At 43.1% G+C, this 22,782-nt stretch overlaps 1 protein-coding gene across 1 annotated transcript in view; it reads right to left on the bottom strand.

Moving 5' to 3' along the window:
- Window positions 1-22,782, bottom strand: part of ZFAT (zinc finger and AT-hook domain containing) — a 1,471,085-nt gene that overhangs the window by 1,317,674 nt on the left and 130,629 nt on the right. The window contains exon 2 of the mRNA XM_044067201.1: window positions 16,168-16,338. Within this exon, the coding sequence (XP_043923136.1) occupies window positions 16,168-16,338 (171 nt within the window). The remainder of the gene's footprint in view (window positions 1-16,167; window positions 16,339-22,782) is intronic.

Genomic DNA, 22,782 nt, shown 5'->3' with positions numbered 1-22,782 from the left:
TGTCTGGCATGCCTTTGAAAGGAGGCAAGGTATGGAAATAAAACCTGTAACCGTGGTGAATGATATCCAGAACCCATCTGTCTTGGGTAATTAAATCCCAATTTTCTTTGAAAAGAGACAGCCGTCCTCCCAAAGGTGCTGCCAGGCGAGAATGAACTGGCAGCTGAAAAGGCAGGTCATTGGGTCTGCTTACGAAGGACTGACCCCTGCCCTCACCAGAAGTCTGAGCAGGGGAACTCCTGTCCTAGGCCTAAAAGAACCTTGAGCTCTGCCCCTACCACGTCTAGACCTACCCCTAGACTGGGAATCATAAGCAGGATAAGTCCATCCCTTAGTAGGCCAATTTCTACTAAACTCGGAGGCTGCACCTGCAAAAAATCCTTAACAGTTTGCATAGACTTAGCCTTGTCCTCCATTTTCTTTAAAACTGCTTCCACAGGCGAACCAAACAACACATCAGACTGTATAGGAGCATCCAAAATCCTTGTTTTAACATGCTCAGCTAAATTCTGATCTCTCAACCAGGCGTGCCTACGAAGAACAGAACCAGTGGCAGCCACCCTCGAGGAGGCCTGCACAGCATCAAAACCACACTGCAAGGAATGTTTACCCACCTGTTCAGACACATGAACTAAATCCTGCAACTCTTTACACTCAATACCTTCTGCCAGAGCATCCACCTTAGATTTCAATTGTGAAAGGAGATAATTCTGATATTTTAACATGTGAAACTGACAATTCAACGCCCTCATGGCTAAAGTGGAAGAAGTATACACTTTCTTTCCCCATCTATCCAAAGCCCTTGCCTCTTTATCAGGAGGGACAGGATTTTTAACAACAGAGGCCTTCACACCTTTAGGCCCCTGAGAGACAGTTTCCGGGTCTGCCCTAGGACTCTTAAAAGATACTTATGAGCTTCAGGCACCCTATAGTACCTATCCGGTTTAACTGGGGCAGGAGGCAAAGAATCAGGATTCAGGGAAGCCTCTGCAAAAACATCTTCCACCACATTCAGAACAGGAGGTATAGCTAAAGGCCTATGCTGGGGTAAAACAAGAATTCCCTAAGCCTCTTCCTGGAATCAGAGAAATCTTGACCTTCCCATTTAAAATGCTCCCTCATGGAATGCAGAGTCTCTGAAAATGAAAAATCCTCAGGAGGAGAAGCTGAAGGAGTAGAATCATCCACATCAGAATCAGAATAAGGAGGATACTCCTGCAAGTCTTCAGCCGAAGACTCAGAAGCCTCGAACATTGCTCAAAACTCTCAAACTCAGGTTCCACCCTAGGCCTCTTATCAGGAGGGGCATAGAACCTCTAATCATAGTAATCAAATCCTCTGCCATTTTAAGCATATGTTTCTTAGGCAAAGACCCTGAAGCACTAGGAGAAACCCCACTGAAGCTAAACTTGGCCTGCCTCTCAAAGAAGCCTTGGAAACAGAAGGGGAGGCTCTAACCACCTTAGGAAGAGAGGGAAGAACAGCCACCTGAGAAGCCCCCTCAGCCTGGCCTACTTCCTGAGAGGATACATCCTGTAACAGTAAAGTCTCTCCCTGAGACTCCAAAGAAACTCCTGGCAGAACCTCCGGCTCCACTGAGCCTTCTAAAGAACCGACGTCTGGGACTGTCGGTTCTTCCACTCTAGGCTTTGCTGCTTTGTCCTTGCGCTTTTTGGCCGAAGCGGGCGTCGGAGCATCCGACGGCATTTTATAATTACAACGCTTCCCAAAACTAACCTGGCACAGTCTAACCTTCTCTTAATAGTGCGTTTGTTAAATCTAGCACAAGAGCGGCATCCAACAACGTCGTGCTCAAGCCCTAAACAAGGTATACACAAAGTATGGTAATCCCTATGAGGTATCTGTTTCCCACAAGAAATACAGTTATTCACTTTTTCTGACATCCGGTTAAATACTGAGGCAAGAAAAAACCAAAATATTCCCCAACGGGGTACTTAGCCAACTTTGATTCGGTCTGAAACTCTGACTTCAGAAACTTTCAGAACGCCAACCTGCACTCGCAAAATTGCTTCTGCATCGGACCATGCGGCAAAAAAGACTGGGGATATGACATCGGTCATGCGCATTAGTACCCTGACGTACTGACGTCAGTCTAATGCGCCCTGACCGACGTCAGCCATATACTTTGGTATTCGGGCCGACTGGACAGCGGACTACCCCAATAGTTAGGACTGCAGCAATGTGGAATGAAGAACATCTGAGACAATGCCTCTGGCTTTTCCTTTGTTATACTCAGCAGGAGGAAAAAAACAATGTTGTATTTGCCAAAAGGGTGCGGAGGGTATGACTTTTGGTCTGTCCTCAATAACCTTCTGGTTGAAGGGTATAGGAAGAAAAGTACACAAAAAAACAGATTTCAGATTTAGGGAGAAGGCATCGATGTTCCAAGCTACTGGAGCTGTTCAGTAACAAAACATCCCATCTGCTTGTTTTCTGTGGAAGCAAAAAAGTCTACTTCTGGTGCTCCACAAGTTTTGGTCAGAACCGGAATATTTCCATATTTAACACCAATTTATGTGGTCTATCTGGGATCTGTTCCATCTGTCTCTCTGATGTACCATTTGCTTGAAAGGAAATGTTGGCTGCCCTGATGGTCAGACCAGACTGCTGTGCCACTTTCCCTTGTCTTCCCAGTTAGCTTTCATAGGCTGTAGGATGTTGGAGTCAGTTCTTCCTTACGAAATAATATACCAAATGACCATGGTATTGTCTATAAGGATCTGAAGCTCCCTTTATCCAAATCTGCTTGAAAGGTTGTAGTGCTAAGACTACTGCCATCATCTCTTTCATGCGTATGTGGTTCCTTCTCATTGTTATGTTTCATGTGCCCTGGACATTCTGAAGTCCCACATGGGCTTCCCTGGCTACATATGAAGTGTGTGCACTCAGTGTTTATATAAGGTTGTGCTAGCCTGAAGAGTATTCCTATATTCACCTACATCAGCATTTTCCACCATGATACTCCTTTATGCAAGGAAGGATAGGAATCATGGATTCTAATGACCCGAGTGCTGACATCATCTGTGCCAGAGATAACACTAACTTCTTTATATGTAGTTTTGCTAATTGCACTGTCAGGAAGCCTGATGTCATGAATATCTAGGTCCTGATAGATTCCCTTGCTATGCAGGGAACTCTGATGAACAACTTTAGTAATCGTGTGTCCAGAACAGCACCCAAAAAAAGTACTATGTGCTGGGGTCACGTTTGCCTTGGCTAGATTTCAGCCAGTCCCAGCTCCTTAAAACATGACAAAGTGAAATTCAGGGTCTTTTGAATCCCTTCCAGGGAGTCTGCCTGAATGAGGCAATCATCCAAGAAGATGTGAACATATGGCATTTTTCCTGAAAGACCATGGGTGCAGTAGACAATCAAAAGGGCAAAAAGGTAAACTGGAAGTGTTTTCCTACTGCTTTGAATCTCTGGAACTGTTTATGCTCTCTGGCTACAAGGATATGCAAATATGCATCCTTCAGGTTCAGGGTGAACAGAAAAGGCCTGCTGGAATAACACAGGCAATATGCCTTTAGGTCATAAGATTTTGAATTTTGGAACAGCCAAGATCTTATTTAGCCTTGACAGGTTCAGAACAGGCCTCCATATGCCTTCTTTTCTAGGTGATGGGAAAAGCCTGCATTTTCTTTTGCTTTGGGTTCTCTCTCTCTGAGGCTCCTTGTTCCAACAATACTGTTAACAATGGAGGAAGAGAGTTCACTTATTTTTTGGAAGAGATGGGATGCCTTGTAACTTCAGTCCTATGCTATGTTCTCCTGTTGTTTGGTAAAGAAGACTGGATTTCCTCCTATCCTCCATGATGGTAAGAGAGATTGAAGGACCAGGGCTAGGGAAAGAATGGGTTGGAAGTTGGAGGAGAAAGCCAGGTTGAGTCATGATTCCTCCCTCTGAGAATCTTAGATTTGATTGTCACCAGGCTTTTTTGGGTTTAAGCTTGCAATTCTCCCATTAATCGGTTCATGTTACTTTTGCCTGATTTGTTCTTCTCTTGCTTACGGTAGAGAAGGCATGACTTTACTGGGTAAATTCTGCTAAATTTAGAGGCATGAGTGAAAAAAAGTTGCTTGAAAGACTGCATAGTCTTACTCTCTTCCTCCATTTTCTTGAAGACACCCTCAGCATGCATTCCAAAGAGAAGGTCCTCATTCAGAGATGCATTTAGAAGCTCCACACTTCATATGGTCTGGCAGGGGCTGCATCCTCAGCCAGGCATATCCCTTAATTACTGACCTTGTAGCTACTGTCCTGAAAGACGCATCTGCTTCATCATAAACAAATCTCTTGGATTTAGTGGTGACCCCTGCTGAAATGCCACATAATTCAAGCAACTACTGTTTTTGATCCTTATCTGAAATCCCCTCAACTTTTGTCCTCATATTCTCTACCAGGATTTGCTGGCAATCAAGCATATAGGTCTGTCAGTTTAATGCTCTGAAAGCTAGGGTAACGGGAATAAGCCTTTTTCTCAAGTCAGTCAAGAATATTACTCTTCCTGTCATTGGAAATATAACTGCAGGAAGAATCCAAAGAGGATCCTCTGCTGGAATCCAGGGACACCACAGCGGGATCAACCAAAGGGTTCTAATATAAGAAACATGTGGGAATTCTCAACCCAGTAGAAACTGACAGATTCCCTTATTCCTGCTACTAGGAAAGCCATCTCAACACATGTATTAATAAATGCATCCTACAGGACATCAATAACTGAAGGAACTGCTAATCTTCCAGGTTTAGGAAGGTCCATAAAAGCTCTACATCTAAGCAGTGCCTGAAAGTACTACCTGGTCTTCTGGTAGAACTCCACCTTCATCTTGTGAAGGGTGTCCCCAAAGAAGAGATCATCTGAAGGTGAAGCAGAAAATAGGTTGTCCACAATGTGTGAATCATACACAGGAGCAGAAGGAAAATGCCAAAAATAAGCAAGTTTATCTGCCTCTGAGTTTGGGTATCAAAATACTCCAAAGGTGGTAGTTCTACTTTCTTCTGGCACTTCAGGAATTTCCAAGGCTGTATGCCTGGACTTAAGAAAATTTTAAGTCTTCAAGCAGTTAGAAAAACAGTTGTGAAGAAGCCCTGGAACAGAAACAGCCAAGGCTCTCATCAACCTAGGCTGAAGCAAGTAACAGGCACCGCTTTTACAGCTGATGTATTGTGCATCTTCCCTGGGGAAAGCTACCCTTGAGGCCTCAGTTTGTAGGTAGATAATGAAAGCCTTCATCCAGTCTCCAGGAGCCTCCTCTCAAACAAAACATGAGGAAATACCTCTTTCACCCATACTGATAAACCAAGTGCTGGTACCTGGAGCCCTCAGTGAGGCCAGAGAGCTCTGTGATGTTTAATGTTTTTGGTCCAGGAGGACATGCTGGCAGCTGAAAGCATGGTGGTTTGCAAAGCAGTCAGAAGGGCCTTAACTAACACAATGCAAAGCTGCTGGCTGCAAAGGTGCAGCACCAACTTCGGTGCTGCTGGGCCTAAGGAAACCAGTGGTGTCTAATGGATTGTTCTCTTCACCTCTCTTTTTGTTTCTTTTCAGCATGCTTGTGCTTTGTATGAAGAATCCTTGAATTCCTGCCCAACTCCACCTTGGTAGAACATAGGATCAGGATCATAGGAAGTTACTAGGCTATTGGCCCTGAGGCACTTACAATCCTAGCCAAGAATTTAGCCCAAGTTCCAACAAGTCAGCACTCTATGCCACTGTCAAGTAGGGACACAGGTGGAATCCCACAGGTGTACTTTCTGTACCCCATCCAGTTATCCAAGCTGCGCTTAAAAACATTTAATGAAGAGGAAGTCTATTCCACAAAAAGGAGGGTCTCTAGGACACAAATCTGTCTTGCCAACAAGTCCTGTTGATGCCACAGACCAGGGTTGAGGTCACGCATGCAGATTACTCGAGTGGAGCCTGACTTGTGGATATGCAACAGTCCCATCAGGGCAGGGTCTGAGAATGCTTAGTATGCCAGACAGAGGTCACCTCTGAGGAGTATGTAGGAGACTGAGTAGAGGGACAGGGCATTTAGCCTATCTGTGTAGGGTAGATGTTTGAGGCCCTGGATTTTCTCTGTGGTCTCTCCAGCTGCTGCATGTGCTTTGTGAGGTACGTGCCAAAGGGGGCATTGTACTCAATAATGGGTCTTATAAGGGAAGAATACAGGGATGTTATGACCACCTTGTCCCTGGATGAGATAACCTTACTAATGAGAGGGGCCATGTAGAAAGCTTTCCATACAAAGTACAGTTGTGTACACTTACCATAAATGTAGATGTTCAAGTGTATTCACTATTGCAGTCATCACACTTGGGATATCATGCCAGGGGTAGCCCTCAGTCGGCCCGAATACCAGAGACTTAGTATTTCTGGGTCGGTTGCTGTTGCTTCAGGACTGACATCAGGTCGTCAGTGGTATAAAATCAAGCAGCCAATGCCATTACATCAGTTTTTCTTGCCCCAAAAGTCAGGAGCCCCCAAATAGGAAGCTAGGCTATGTTGGAAGAACACCACCAGTAGAAAGTAAATACCAAAAATCCTTTTAGAGAGTGAGGGAGAGAGAGTGAGAGAGACAAGGGGGATGGAAGCTGGGAAACCAGGACTGCAACAGTGAATATACTCAAACATCTATATTTATGGTAAGTGTACACAACTGTACTATGTTCTTCATGTTTCACTGTTGCAGTCATCACACTTGGGTTGATTCCCAAAGCTGAAGTAAAGGGAGGAGGCAGTCAAGAAGAGTTGCGGCTGGCTAGTATGCCCTGCAAGACTGTGACTGCAAAGACTGCCCTGGATTTGGAAAATATAGGCAGGTGGTAATGCTTGGTGAAAGTATGAACAGAACTCCATGTTGCAGCCTCCAGGATGCCCCTGGTAGGGACCCTCTGAGGAAAGCTGCAAAGGTGAAGATTGCCCTTGTGGAATGTGTCCTGACCCCCTGTGGGGTTGGTTTCCCATGGTGTTTGCAACAGAAATGGATACAGTGTGCTATCCATTTGGAGATGGTTTGTTTGGATATGGCCTTGCCCTCCACCCCCTGCTCCAAAGCTGACTAGCAACTGGTCAGTTTTCCTAAAAGCCTTAGTCCTATCCAGGTAGAATCTGAGCTGTCTTTGCACATCTAAAGGAGTGCAGGATGCTTTCCCCCCTTATTTTGAGGATTGGGGAAAAGGTGGGCAAATGAATAGATTGGTTGAGAGCCACACTGGACACCAGTTTAGGCATGAAGGTTGGGTTAGTCCTGAGGGAGACCCTGTCAGCATGAAAAATGATGAAAGGTTCCAAAGTCGTGAGTGCTTGCAGCTCAGAAAATCTTCTAGCTGAAGTGATAGCCAGAAGCAAGGCTGTTTTCCAAGAGAAGAATTTTAACTCTGCTGGAGCAGCAGGCTCAAAGGGGATAGTGTGAGCTTTTCCAACAGAAAAATTTAAGTCCCAAGCTGGGGTAGGAGCTCTTCTGGGTGGTCTTAAATTGTTAGCCCCTCTTAGGAACTGTTCGATAACAGGGTGAGAAAAGAGAGGTGGCTCTGTGCTGTAATGAGCAGAGATGGCAGAGACATGAATTTTAATACAGGAGAATGATAGACCCCTGTGCAGTAGGTCTGCTAAGTAATCCAGGATGAGAGGTAGGGAGGGCTGTGCTGCATCAGCTCCCTTAGCCTGGATCCAGGTGCAATACCTCTTCCACTTGTCAGCATAGGATTTTCTAGTGCTAGGGCATCTGGCCTCACGTATAATGTCCAGGACTTGCTTGCTTAGGCTGGCTATTGGAGGAGAGGTCAGGGAATATTCCAGGATGCCAGGTTCAGGGTCTGCAATTGTGGATGCATGAATTCTCCATTCTGTTGGGTGAGGAGATTTGGAATCTGAGGTAGGTGCCAAGGAGGCAGAGGTGACAGACTGCGCAGCAGTGAATACCAGTGCTGATATGGCCAGTCTGGGGCAATCAAGATTGCTCTTGGTTTTTCCTCCCTTATTTTGAGTAATACCCTTGTGAGTAGAGGCAGAGTGGGAAATGCATAGATAGAGAGGTTTACCCATTGGAAGGATAGGGCATCCACTTTCCAGGCCTTCCTGTGAGGTTCCCTGCTGCAGAATTTGCTGAGCTGGTGGTTGTTGTGGGAGGCAAATAAGTCCACCTTCGGGGTGCCCCATTTCTGGGTTATGAGGTTGAAGGTGCGGTGGTCTAGCTGCCACTCATGTGGGTCTAGGAGGTTTCTGCTCAAGTTGTTTGCCAGAGAGTTTTGGGAGCCTGGCAGGAATTGTGCTAGCAGGTGAATTTGCATGGCTGAAGCAGTGCGCCAAAGGGTCATGGCTAGCCTGCAGAGGGGATAGAAGTGAGTTCCTCCCAGCTTGTTGATGTACCACATCACTGTGGTGTTGTCTGCTTCGATCAGAAGAGGCCCCGGGGATAGTAGGGTTCTGAAAGCTCTCAGAGCTTGCTGAACTACCACCAATTCTTTTTGGTTGATGTGCAGATGCATTTGATTTGGGCTCCAATGGCTCTAAATGCACCTGCCGTCCAGGTGTGCACCCCAGACATAATCTGATGTGTCTGTGGTTAGGGTCTGGGCGGCATGGGGTTGTGAAAAGGGAAGGCCCTTGTTGTGGTTGCATGCTGCTGCCCACCAAGGAAAGTCTTTCCTCAGGCAAGGTATCATAGGTATGATAGCTTCCAGGTCCTGAGAGTGTTGACACCAAAGGCTTTTTAAGTACCACTGAAGTTTCCTCATATGCAGTCTGGCACATAGAATGAGAAGAATGCAAGATGCCATGAACCCTAGAGCTTGCAGGATTTTCCTTGCGGATAACTGGGTTCTGGTGCCTAGTTGAAAGAAGAAGTCTGTCAGATAGGCTTGTTTTTCTGGAGTAAGGAATGCCATCTGGGATGCTGTGTCCAGGCTTGCTCCCAGGAATAATTTTTTTTGAGTGGGGACTACTGTGGATTTCTTTTCATTTATAGTGTACCCCAGGGAGGTCAACAGGTCCTTTACAAAGGTCAGGTACTGTAACAGCTTTTCCTGACTGTCTGCCTAAATCAGGCAGTCGCCTAAGTAGGGGTACATTTGAATATTCCTTTGTCTGCAAAAAGCAATGGCAGGAGCCAGACATTTTGTGAAAACTCTGGGAGCAGTGGATAAGCCAAAGGGAAGCGCAGCAAACTGAAAGTGCATAGATCCTGCCCTGAAACATAGATATTTCCTGCAAGAATACCTGATTGGGATGTGTAGATAGGCCTCTTTTAGGTCTATGGTGGCTAACCAAACATCCTTGGATAGCAGAGGGAGAAGCTGCTGCAGGGTGAGCATTTTGAATTTTGGTATCACCAGGAAGGTGTTTAGAATGGATAGATCAAGGAATGGGAGCCAGATGCCCTCTTTTCTGTGTACCAGGAAGAGCCTGGAATAAAAACCTTGGCTTATCTGGTCTGCAGGAACAGGTTGTATTGCCTTCATGGAGAGCAGGGAATGGACTTGATTTTGAGTCTCTGCCCACTGGTTTGGAGGAAGATCTGGGAACCCTTTTGGGGTTGGCAGTGTGTGGAAATAAAATTTGTATACCTGGGACACTATGTTTAGTACCCATTGGTCGTTGGTGATGGAAGCCCAGTTTTTTTTGCATGAAAGGACAGTTTTCCTCCTCAGGGCACAAGCATGTGGGCAGAGGGAAGGGGTGGAGTTGTAAAGTCATTGTGAGTTCTTTCCATAAAGGGGTGGCTTAGCACGCCCTGCTTTTGATGTGGAGAAACTCCATTGCTTAGATCTCTGCATTCCCTGGGGCTACTGTCTGGGGTTCTGCTTCCCCTAGATCTTGTCTGAGCAGGCCTTGAGGGGGCTGGAAAGGACCAGTGCTTGGAGGGGCAATGCCTACTGAACCTCGGAGGCTGGACTTGCAAGAAGTCTTTAACTGTCTGCATAGATTTTGCTTTTCTTCCATCTTTTTTAAAACCTCTTCTAGCTTGGTACCAAACACATTGTCTTTGTGCAATGGTGCATCTTATAGTTTTGATTTCACATGGTCTGACAAGGTCTGTTCCTTAAGCCAAGCATGCCTTCTAAGCACAGAACCAGATGCTTCTGGGGCATCAAAGCCACATTGCAAAGTGCGCTTAGTAACTTGGTTTGCAGAATATATAAGCTCCTGTAATTCTTTATTTTCTGCACAAGTTGGAAAGGTAGATAATTTTTGTTTTAGTTGTTCCATTGTATGTTGTTGGTACTTCAGCATGAGGAACTGACAATTTAGTGGTCTAATGGCAAGAGTTGCAGAGGTGTATACTTTTTTACCCCATCTGTCTAAAGCTCGGGTATCCCTGTCCAAAGGGGTGGGATTCTTGGCTGTGGTTGCTTTTATTCCTTTAGGTCCCTGTGAGATGACCTCTGGGTCCGCAGTAGGATTTTTGAAAAGAAATGTGTGAGTCAGGGACTCTGTAATACCTGTCAGGTTTCCTGGGAGCAGGTGGTAGGGTTGCAGGAGTTAAGCTAGACTCCATGAAAACATCATCCATAACATCCAGGACAGGAGGAATAGCTAAGGGTCTGTGCTGTGGTAAATCTAAAAATTCCCTGAGACTCTTTTTGGACTGAGGACAATCCTGACATTCCCAATGGAAATGTTCTCTCAAAGTATGTAGGGTTTCACCAAAAAAAAATCCTCTGGAGAAGAGGCAGAGAGAATGGATTCCTTTGCATCTGAATCCTCATAAGCAGACAAGGGCATGTCTTCATATTCTGAAACCTCAGGATCATCGGACTCCTGGTCAGATAAAACTGCTGAGGACAAGTCTCTTTTTCTTTTAGAAGGGGTAGGCTGGCTTCCCCTAATAAACATGATAAGGTCTTCCATCATTTTAAGCATTTGGGATTGAGACATGGAAGCAGGTGCTTGAGTTTGGGGCGTCGTTTTTTTAGGCATAGTTCATACCGTGGGCCTTAGAAACTCGGTAGTTTTAGAAAGAACTGAAGATGCGAAAGTTGTCAGTTTGTGTCGAATATCGGTAGTGCGAAGAACTTCCTCAGAAGCCGGTGCCTGCTCAGCGGCTCTGGACCCATCCAAGGTAGAGACATCCACAGGATCCTTAATCAGCAAAGAGTCTCATGGCATACCAGACTGCGAATGGGTCTCAGTAGTGGCCTACAAATCCACAGAAGCGGGCATCAGAGGCTGTGAAAGCGCCTCACTGAGTACCAGCGAACTGGCGACTAGCTTAACGGAAGCGTCGTCTGCAGTTTTGGACCTGTGCGGTCTGTCATTTTTCCGGAAGTTCGGTAGTTGAATGGCTTACCAAAGCCATTTTGGAATACGGAGATCGAGAGCAAAAGAATTCAGCTATGATAAGGGTCTGATGATGTACAGTTCTGGCGTTGAACAAAGCACAAAAACAACAGCGAGGGACTTTGTGGTCTGGGCCTAAACAGGTGACGCAGTAAGAATGGAAATCTCGGTGTGGTATTTGCTTTCCACAAGTGAGACAACTGTTAACCTTTTCGGACATTGGCTAGAGCAAGAAAAAAGGATCCCCAATGGGTACTTAGCTTTAGAAGACTTCAACTTCAATTTCGGAAACAAAAAACTCGGGTAGCGGCAGACCGGCACTCATGCAAACTGCTTCCACTTCGGGCTCCTTGGCAAGAAAGACTGATGTCATGGTGTCGACTGCCTGATTTTATACCACTGATGACCTGATGTCAGTCCTGAAGCGACAGCAACCGACACAGAAATACTAAGTCTCTGGTATTCAGGCCGATTGAGGGCTACCCCTGGCAGGATAACCCAAATGTGATGACTGCAACAGTGAAACACGAAGAACATATGAGGCAATATGGTGGTCAAACGTCAGTTTGCTATCAACCTGAGCGCCCAAGTCCCTCACAATTGATTGCATGCTTAGTGCCTTATTATCAATGTGATCATTTGTGGGGATGTAATTCTCCCCAAAAGGGATGAAGATGCAATTTTTGGCATTCAGTCTGAGGCCATGTTTCTGGCACCAGTCATTTGTTTGGGTGAGACCATCTTGGAGGATGTCCACATCACTAGGGGAATTAATGACAGCAACCATTTTGCAGTCATCTGCAAACTTGGTCAGCCACAGCCCACTAGATTTGGCCTGCACCTCTGAGAAGTATATCTCAAATAGCAGAAGCCCCAAGACCAATCCTTGGGGAACACCGCTTGTCATGGGTCTACTACTTGAGGTGGTTTCCCCTCTTTTGACTAGGTGGGTTCTAGCAGTGAGTCAGTTTGCTACCCATCTGGTAACATATGAATTGATGCCTAGCTGAAAGAGTTTATCTACTATACTTGAGTGGGAAATAGTATCAAAGGCCTTGGCCGGGTCAAGGTAGGAGGTGTGCACCATCTTCCCCTTGTCTATGGTCTTGGTGACGGTCTCAAAAAAGTTGACTAAATTTAACAGACATGACGTCCCCATGACAAAATCAAACTGTGTGGGATCAAGTGTCTGGTGATTGCCAATGTCCTTGTTAATGAGGTCCATGATAATCCACTCCATGGCTTTGCAGATCAGGCTAATTAGGCTGATGGGTCTATAATTTCCCATATCGGTGGATGCTCCACCTTTATGCAAAGGGATGACAGTAGGTGTCCTCCACTCGGCTGAGGCAAAGCCTGTACACTCAGGCTTTGGTTGAATAGGGTGCCTAATGGTGCTGCAAGTTCCTGCCTGAGTTCATGTAAGATGCAGCCTGGGATGTTATCGGGTCCCATGGAAGCTGTATTTTTTTGCCTTTGAGAGGGCAGTGATGACTTGCTCCCTAGAGATAAGAGGATGGGGGGCAGGTACTGGGGATGTCCTGTTTTACTGTTTGGGTGGACAGAGGAGTGAAGTTTTCACTGAACTTGTCTGCCAGCAGTTGACTATATCTACAGGGTTTGTGTATATGGTGTCCTTGACCACCAGTTCTGAGCAGATCTGGGTGCTCACCTTGAGATTGAGGACATATGTGAAGAAAGCTTACGATTGTCTTTAGTAGATGTGGACAGTTTGGACTCGAAGTTTGCTTTGAGGATTTCACTAGTGCTATTTGCATGTTCAAGCTAAGGAGAGACTGCTTCCAATTAGACACCTGCTCCTTCTTGGTCCTGGACAGCAATTTTTTTCCTTTTATTATAGAGTTTATTTATTGTAGATGTCCACCAGACAGGTTTACTCTTCCTTGACGAGGATGATTTTGTCCTGTCTGGTATTAGTGATTCCATGCAGCTACATAAACGTTCATATAGTACTTTGGTCTAGGTTTGGACATATGTTCCAGTTCCTGTGTAGGGGGAGGAGGCTGTGAAGCTGTTGACACCTTCCCTCAGGAGGTTGTAATCAGCTTTGGAGAAGTTTTTTTGTTTGACCCTAGCTGGGGGGGCGGGGGATGGCGACTTTGAAAGCGACTGCTTTGTGGTCAGATCTTACCAGGGATGATGACACTGTAGGGATGCTGCAGTGTTTACTTATGTTGGTTAATACCAAGTCCAAGATATTTTCACCTCTTGTGGGGGTGTCAACCAACTGGTCCAAGGCATTTGCAATGACAAAAATCAAGGAATCTCTGGGAATTTGTGTTTTGGCATGAGTATTTCTTCCAGTCTATGGTTGGATAGTTAAAGTTGCCCAGGATCAGGGTAAAGGCTTGAATCTTGATAGATTCTATGAGGTCCAGATAGGTGACGTGGGCATCTTGAGTCAGAGTTGCAGGCCTGCAGCTAGCTATGATTTGAATAGGGGTCTTGTCAATTGTTAACTGCACTTGGAGTATTTCCTGTGCATCATACTATTTGACCAGCCTAGAGGTGTGTATGTCTTTTACATATATTGCAACTCCACCTCCTTTTGTTTTGCTGCCCACGGTTTGGGGTTTGAATGAATGATAAGACGAGTAACCTGGTATGGCTGGGGTGCTCTCCGCAGTTTTGAACCAGGTTTCTAGAACTGCACAAATGTCAGCTTCTTCCAGGGTTAAGAATGTTTGCAATTAATGCTGTTTCATGTTTGGACTCCTAGAGTTTAGCAGGATGACCTTTAATTTACGTTTTGATGAAAGTTTCATGTTGGTAGTTTTGATCTCATGGCATTGCCTAAAAAAGGCACTATGGGGAGGCAAGTGCCTTTGCCAGGAGCCCAAAGCCCAAGGGAGACCGATGCAAGCCATCTTTGGCAAAGCACTGAGGCTTATCAATCATGTCATCCCAGGCTGTCAGGTACTGGATCCCCTTGGAATGACAACTGGATCCCCTTGTAATGATCCATACCAGAAGTGTCCTCACTTTTGAGTTGCAAACTCCTGGAGTGATTTAGCTCTCCTTCTGACTGCATCTGGGAGAACCTGGCAAAATGAGGACATTTATCCATGTTTAGCTCTGGGCACTGGCAAAAAAAAAAAGCACTGAAAATGAAAATCTTTAAAAGGGGTTTGCTTCCAAAGAACAGTTATTTTTCTAAATCACTATTTCAGGCTCAGATTCACTATGAGACATTTAGAAATTACTGAATAAAACAGCTACAGAAGAGTAAGCAAAATTCTTCAGTGGGGTACTTATCTGTCCTCTGGAATCAGGCCAACTGGCAGATTGGTGACACTTAAAGTCTGTATGACTACAGTAATGCTGCAGCAAGAAAGACCTGAAGATGGACAAGTATGATAATCCTCCTATATCACCAACGTCCTTGCTTCTGTGGGAGAAAGAGGGTCAGACAAAGCTAACTAGAGGAAGGGACAACTCTGGAATTCAGGCAGACCTTTGGGCTACTTACAGGCAAACTACACCATAGATAATGTCTGCAACAGTGAGTAGCATGAAGAACATCTTGTGTTCAAGAAATACCTTTATGTTTGGGGCCATTGGAAAGAACATCTTGGGAACATACTAGGCAAGTGATCACAGGGATCATAAGATGCCTAGTCTTATACACTTTAAAGCAAGCAAGCATAAATGTTTCTGCCATACTTTTTGTTGAAAGTAGCATATTTTAATAGCAGCTTTTGGATCCCCTGAAGCAAAAGAGGTGTAAGTGGTAGTTGTTTGGTTGGTGAACCTTGTCTTCAAGATGCACAACTGTTAGTTAATTTCTTCAGAGGCATCAGAGACCTTGGAAATCTACAAGCTACACAATCCAAATTTAAACTTTACAACTACTGGCTAAAACAAGCCAACATTAATAAAGAAAAAATGCTGATAAAATGGGCTCCCAGCTGACCAATTATCACTCCAATAGCCACCTGGAATGGAGAAACACAAGGAGACATCTACTCACTTTTCATGGGAAGAAAGAACTGAAAATGGTGCATGCTGTTCTCCATTTTAACCCTTGCATTAGCCAAAGTCCTGGACTATGGCAGAAGAGAATATCTGGTTTGAGACATCTGAAAGTTCTGAAGACCGACCACAAAGTATTCATATGCCAGTGACCAATTCCCAACAACAAAAATATACTGAAGCAGCACCACACTAACCATGATCATCATTATTTAATAACCTCTTATCGAGAACTAAACTTTCAAAAGTAAATAATTCCAATTTATTTTAAAACTTGAAGCTGTAAGTAAACATCTGGAAGCATGATGTAGTATAGCTTAAATAAGGACAAATTTGTTAAAAGCCCCAGACATTGCTAAATGTTTAAATATCAACCATTCACTGACATCATAGTTGTTTGATGAAATCAATGTGCATCTTTGTACTGTTACATGTGGCTCTTAAGGTGGTCACTGAAGAAATTTGAAATGTTTCTGCTTATTAATTGGTTGCAGACTCTGAACTAGGGCTATTCAACATTTGTGCAGTGCAATCTAGTACAGTGAAATTACTATGACGGGCCCACTGCAGAAATTATCTGGATTACATATTCACATTACTGCAAGACTATTGTATTTTTTACTCACATTTCCAACATCCCATTAATGAGTATGAAAATACAATACAAAGAATGAACAATTGCATGTGGAAAATTAGGAGACACGCACAATCAGCTCCAGATGAGCTTTTTGGTAAATTTGAGGTTTTACAATTCCTGTTTCTATAGAGAAGACAAATATGTAGTCGACAGCTAAGAAGTACTTACATGACAAATACAAGTTATGTACAAGTAAATGTTTTGCTCGTATTTTGTTAAATTTTGCTAACCATACCTTCTTCAGTTCTACCTGAACTGATAGGGTCAGACAGTGGTCGTAGTGGAACAATTATCTCCTCAGCAGTGAGACCTTCTTCTGTGTGCTGCTCACAAACATGCTTTAGCAGCTCAACTCTATTTGGTGAAAATAAGTTACAGAGCTTGCACATGAAGATAGCCCCAAATCCTGGAAAACAATAAATAAAGCTCCATTAAACAGCAATTTTAATGTGCTGCAAGCTTCAGTTATGCAGCTGCATAATACTCTGAAACAACACAACTGCATACAAAATAATAAAATAGCAAGTTATACAATATAATAATGTGTAGAGAACACTTCCATGGTCAATCCAATATTCAGAAATAGTAACACTGCCAGAATGATTTTAAAAGTCAGTCTCACTTTGCTGGATGTGCAGCTTAGAAGTTTTGCCCCAACTACCAAATGATTCAGGTTCAATTTACTGAGTAGGTGCTGGTGAAGCCAATCATGAAGGGATGATACCAGCAACCCATCTCAGTTGGGTGGGGTTTTGGCAAAGTCGCACTCCAAAGAGTGCAACTGGGGCAAAGCAGCCCAGGGCATCAAACTAGGGTTGCAGGGGAGGAGAGTCAGCAATCCAAGGAATGTATGCATTCTAACTCGGGCTATGGATAAGCAGAAAGACACACTCCCAAATAGCAAGCATAGCAGGCACTACACTACACTTGTTAGCTGAATGATGTTAGTAGCATTTGAAAAAAAATGTCTCAGCACCCACCAAATGATGGTCATGGTCTCTCAGCTCCTTCTCCCAGTGTTCTAGGATGAAAGACATTCTGAGAATGAATGGGCTGATAGTGGATGAGAGGCTGATGGTCACGGGAGAAACAGAAGCCAAAATAAATACAGTTTATAAAGAAATCATTCTTAACATTATGTAGGCAGGCATTTGTTTTTATACCCACAAAGCTGAAACGCTCCTCTACTGCAGTTTTAAAATTTTCTAGTACAACAGCACAGTCAGAATAAGACAACATGCCCTGCAGATCACAGTGAGGGTACCAAGCTCTCACTCCCTCAGGACAAACTTATACTACTACAGTAATTATAAACAAAATTATTTAATGCCAGAAGTTTTCCTGCATAAAAGCGGGAGTACAATACTGGTCCTACAGCAGCTGTACAAGGTCTGTTGTTTGAAGGAAATTTGAGCAAAGACTGCATTAGTGTGAGAAAAATAGCTAAGAACTTACTGTAACAGTATATGTTCAAACAGATGACTGTTTCAGTAAAGCTGACATACAGAATGTGTCCTGCCAAGGAAACTATACATCTGGACAGTATACTCAAGCTTAGGTGCTCCTTCTTCATGTGCAGTATGTCCAATCTTAGACTAAGGTAACAGTACAACTAAGGGTTGTACTAGCATGAAAGTCCTCTGAGCTTTCTTGTCCCAAGTAAAGATTGAGGTTTGCTAAAAAGAGAATAGACTCTGGCAAAAAAGGAAAGGAGAAAGGGAATGTAAATAGGGATTCCACCGCAGGTTAAAGGAAATATAAAAGAGAACAAGGGGGATGAAGGGAGGGTGCATATACTGCAAAAGTGATCTGTTTGAACATCTACTGTTCATGGTAACTTCTTATACAACTGTACAATACTCTTCCTTGGATCTGCTGCAGTAATGCTGGCATATGGGACAATTCCCAAAGCTTTAGGAAGTCTGGAAGGGGGTAAACGATACAGAATGGGAGTCCAGCAGCCCTTGAAGAATGTTTGTAGCATATTCTACCTTGGCTTTAAAGGGCATCAATTTTCTGATGCCTGATAAAAGGTGTAAAATGGACGACCACGTAGCTGCCTCCAAGATAGATTTGGAGTTAAGCCCTTTGAAAATAAAAGCAGCTGAAGAAGGTACAGATCTTGTAGAATGAGCATTAACATCTCATTGGAGGGGATTTCACATGGAAAGAATATCAAAGAGAAATAAATGGCTAGGCTCATCCATCGGGAAATGTTTTGCTTGGATACTGGAAGACCTTCCTTTTTTCCCCTCAGAGTAAATAAACAATTGGTTAAATTTTCTTTTGTCTTGTCCAAGTAAAATATTAGTTGTTTATGTTCATCAAGCAATTGAAGTACTCTTTCTACTTTGTTTTGATGTGTAGGAAACATGCAGGAAGGTGAATTAATTGATTAAAAAACACTTCATAAAATACCTTAGGCATTAAACAAGAAAAACCTTGTCCTTGTGTAAAATTAGAAAAGGTAGAGTATACACAAGGGCTTGTAACTAAGAAACCAACTTTGCACAGCTTAGAAGAACTGCTTTCCATGTAAAATACTTTTAGTATGTACAGGAAGTAGGTTCAAGGGTGGTAAAGCTAATTTTTCAAGAACATAATTCACGTTTTAGGACAAAATAGATTTTCTGGGTGACCCAAGGTACAGGATGCCTATTAAGAACAATTTGACCTAAAAGCATGAAGAAAGAAGTAGAACTGTAGTTAGACAAGGTGAAATAGTGTACAAATGTACCTTACTACAATTATATGCCAGGACAGAATTGAGCAGCTCATGTAGATATATGAAGAAAGAAGGTATTCCTGCTCAATAGGGATCCAGTCCTCCTCGTGGCATCAAATAGAAAATATTTTCCATTGTGAGATATATGATTTTCTAGTTACAGGTTTACTAGCCTAGTTTACTATCTGTAGTGTGTCTTCTGACTAAAGGTGCCTAAAAGGAATTAAAAGCCCATCATCCAGATAAATTGACAGTTTTCAGGTTTGGGTAAATAAGAGTATCGTTTTGTTACATGAGCAAGTCCACACTGACGGATAACATGTGGTGACTGCCCTTGGCTAAATGGTAAAGAAAGTAGAATCAATGTTTTCTTGGCCAAAAGGGGGTCACCCAAAAATTTTGGGACTGCGTTTCTGAATCTTCAGGAGGACCTTTCGAATGAGATGAAAGGGAGGAAAAGCATACAGGTATTTCCCTTTCCATGGGAAGGATAAGGGGCCTGTTCTTCAGGCTTCCTTGTAAGGAATTGTTGAGCAAAGCATTTTGAGTTGATTTGAAAATGATCTATCTTGGTGCTACCCACTGGTGGACAGCGTGAAGGAAGACCTCTCTGTTTAACATCCAGTCATGAGGGTCTGTCTGTTTGGATCTACTTAGGTAGTCTACCAAGCTCTTCTGCTCTGATGGAATGCAGACTGCTTGGAGGTAAAGACTTCTTTTGGCTGCTCCCATCAGGGGTCACCACAGCAGATCAACTGTTTCCATTTCTTCCTGTCCTGTACATCTTGCTCTGTCACACCAACCACCTGCATGTCCTCTCTCACCACATCCATAAACCTTATCTCAGGCCTTCCTCTTTTCCTGTTACCTGGCAGCTTCATGTTTAGCATCTTTTTCCCAATATACTCTGCATCCCTCCTCAGCACATGTCCAAACCAACGTAATCTTGCCTCTCTGGCTTTGTCTCCAAACCTTCCAACCTGGGCTGACCCTCTAATATACTTCTTCCTAATCCTGTCCATCCTCATCACACCCAGTGCAAATCTTAACATCTTCAACTCTGCCACGTCAAGCTCTGACTCCTGCCTTTTTGTCAATGCCACTGTCTCCAACCCATATAATATAGCTGGTCTTACTACCCTCTTGTAGACCTTCCCTTTCACTCTTACTGGTACTCGTCTGTCACAAATCACTCCTGACACTCTTCTCCACCCACTCCATCCTGCCTGTACTTTCTTCTTCACCTCTCTTCCACACTCACCATTACTCTAAACTGATAAACATTAATGTTCTTATTCACATGTAATCTGTGCAGGTGGTAGGACTTGGTGCTTTCCTGTTTACAGATGTACCACATGACAGTGGTAGTGCCTGTCAAAACCTGTAGAGTTCCTGGGGGACCAAAGATAATGAAGACATTAAAAAGCATCCATATAAGGATATAAGTGGATACCTTGGAGTCTGCAGAATGCCATGACAGGCTATACACAATGTGAATACTTTTGGATCAGTAAAGAGTCCAGAAAGTAAAGTAGTAAATTAAAAGCGCAATCCTGAAGCAAAAAATCTTAAGAAATTCCTATGATGTGGATGAATGGGAATATGAAGATAAGCATCCTTGAAATGCAAGGGACCTGAAAATCTTTTGAGAGTCTGTACTATAAGGTCTTGGGGAGGGGGGGACAAAAAAAGAAAAAGAAAAAAAATTAAAATAAAAAAAAAATAGATAATAGATACATGATTATATGGGTTTGGTAATTAATAGCATAGAAGGCTAATTTATCTTTATCAGGACGGCACAGTGGTGCACGGTAACATTCGCCTCACAGCAAGTGGTTCTCCAGTTCGATTCTCAGCTGGAGTGCCTTCTGTGTGGAGTCTGCATGTCCTCCCTGCATTCGTGTGGGGTTTCTCCGGGTGCTTCAGTTTCCTCCCACGTTATAAAGACGTGTCTGGAGCATTTCTCCCCAGGCCTCCGCTGAAAATTGGCTCGTTCCAAGTCTGACTTTCCCAGTTAACAAATATAAAATAAATCTAAAGTACAACCCTTTTTTCTGTACCTGTACATTGCCTTACTGTCTTTGTTACTGGGTAAAGCATTGGTGGATGGAAAAAGTATTTGGATGGCTAGTCTGTTTCTGTGGAAGTAACTGCAGGGTCAAATGTAAAATTTTTATAAAACATATTTGTAACTATCATGGACTTTATAATACCTGTTAGACTTTTTGGTGTACATAGCTGAGACTACGTAGCTAAAGAAACAAAGAAAAAAATATCCTTCAATGCAGCTAATACAGGAGGGACAACAGAAACCTTGTATACTTCCACATGTAATAAACTGTAATATCTCTTTTTTTTTACCCTCTCTAAATGTTGCATCAGCTTTTAGATGGTGTTCACTCTTCAGATGCTGCAGAGGCAAAAAAAATTAATGGGGTTTAAAAATTACTATCATTCCTGCTGAGGACCTCTAGATGCAAGTATAGCAAAAAATTAAATGTGTTTAGTCTTTTTGCTTGTCTTTTTTCTAGGGGTTTCTAAAGAAACCATACATGAAGGGGCAGACCTGAACTTGCCTCCATAAGGGAGCCAGGGACATCGACGTTTACCAGTACCCGAGACACCAGTCACTCTAAAAATCACAAGCCTGTATCCCCCCTCTTCACAATCCTAACAGTCAGACAGTATGTGCCAGAAGGCTGTTCCATATCACCCTCCAAAGGGGTCACAGCAGTGGGAACAGTCCAAGAGAAAAGATGAAATTAGGGCTTATCTACAGTCTCAGAGACTTCTGACTCTGACCTTGAGAAAGGAGCAGCCAACGTAACATCTGTAAAAAAAACGAAAGGCTGCCAGCTCAGCTAGATAGAATTTTGCAGATGATTCTATGTCACTGTAAATATTAATATAATCCACAGGCTGTTTTACAAATGTAAGAAAATTAAATGCAAGAAAAAATGTGTTATATGTTTTGAACTTCAAAAATGTAACCACAGTGCACAGTTAATTGCTAGATTTTACAGAAAACACAGGAAAATGCATTAAAACAATATTGTTGGATAGTCTGACATAAATATAGAAAACAGGTAGACTAACAATGTTCTAAATAACTTACATACATACAAAGCAAAGGCAAAGTACTGCTGAGTAGGTGTGTTCAGATTCAGGCAAAATCCAAAATGCTCTGGTTCTGTGTGTCTGAAAAAGTCTTAAATTGCTAATACATCACTGTTGACTCATTTTAGATTACATCATTCTCGACACTTCTCTGGTTTAATTTCCCAGGCTAACAGAAACTCAGAATTTTAACAGTTCTTTTCCCTTGCACCTGGCCAGGAAGCCACAGCAATAAAATACATTATACATGTAGAATCTAGCAATTAAGTTTTGTCCTAAGACAATAGAAATAATTCCTTCATCCAGACATCCTGTCTCCAAGCCCTGAGATCAAACAGTCATAAAATACTTTACTTTATCAGCTTTCTTCCAGTAGGGTACGTGGTGGTTACATTTTTGAAGTTCAGAATATATAACACAGTTTTTCATACATTTAATTTTCTTACATTTGTAAAACAGCCTGTGGATTATATTAATATTTACAATGACCTAAAATTATCTACAACATTCTATCTATTTGGGCTGGCAGCCTTTCAGTTTTTCACAACATCTTTCTCCTTTTTCATTTACTTTTTAGGCTGTGAAAGTATATCTAATGCAGGAGCTTCCAAATGCATAGTGGTTCGCACCAACACCTGCAAGCACTTTATCTCTTAACATTTTTAAAAAAGACAAAAGGCTTCTGAGAGTCTTCAGGATAAAAGCCTAACAGAAACAGCTATCTTTGATGTTATGGTTGGGCCCTACTGTGTGGTGCCAAAAATCTCAACTGGTTTAAGCTGCCCAATCAAATATAAGTTTGTTCTTCCAATGTATGGAATATACCTAGCCAATTTGCTGGAGTACACACCCATTTGTCTTAGGACAACTAGTCTCAAAACAAAATGTTAAAGTTGTTCTATCATCCTACAGACCACCCTCTCAAAGTCAGGAATCCCATTCGGCTTTCCTGAAAACATTGGAGAACATGAAGATCTCTCCGAACACCATTATATTGGGCGACTTCAA

Source organism: Protopterus annectens, chromosome 3.part1 (genome assembly GCF_019279795.1).
Source record: "Protopterus annectens isolate FY-2018-M chromosome 3.part1, PAN1.0, whole genome shotgun sequence".
In the NCBI taxonomy this organism is placed as follows: domain Eukaryota; kingdom Metazoa; phylum Chordata; order Ceratodontiformes; family Protopteridae; genus Protopterus; species Protopterus annectens.
The sequence above is the reverse complement of the archived record's forward strand: the minus strand, read 5'-3'. Positions and strand labels throughout refer to the sequence as shown.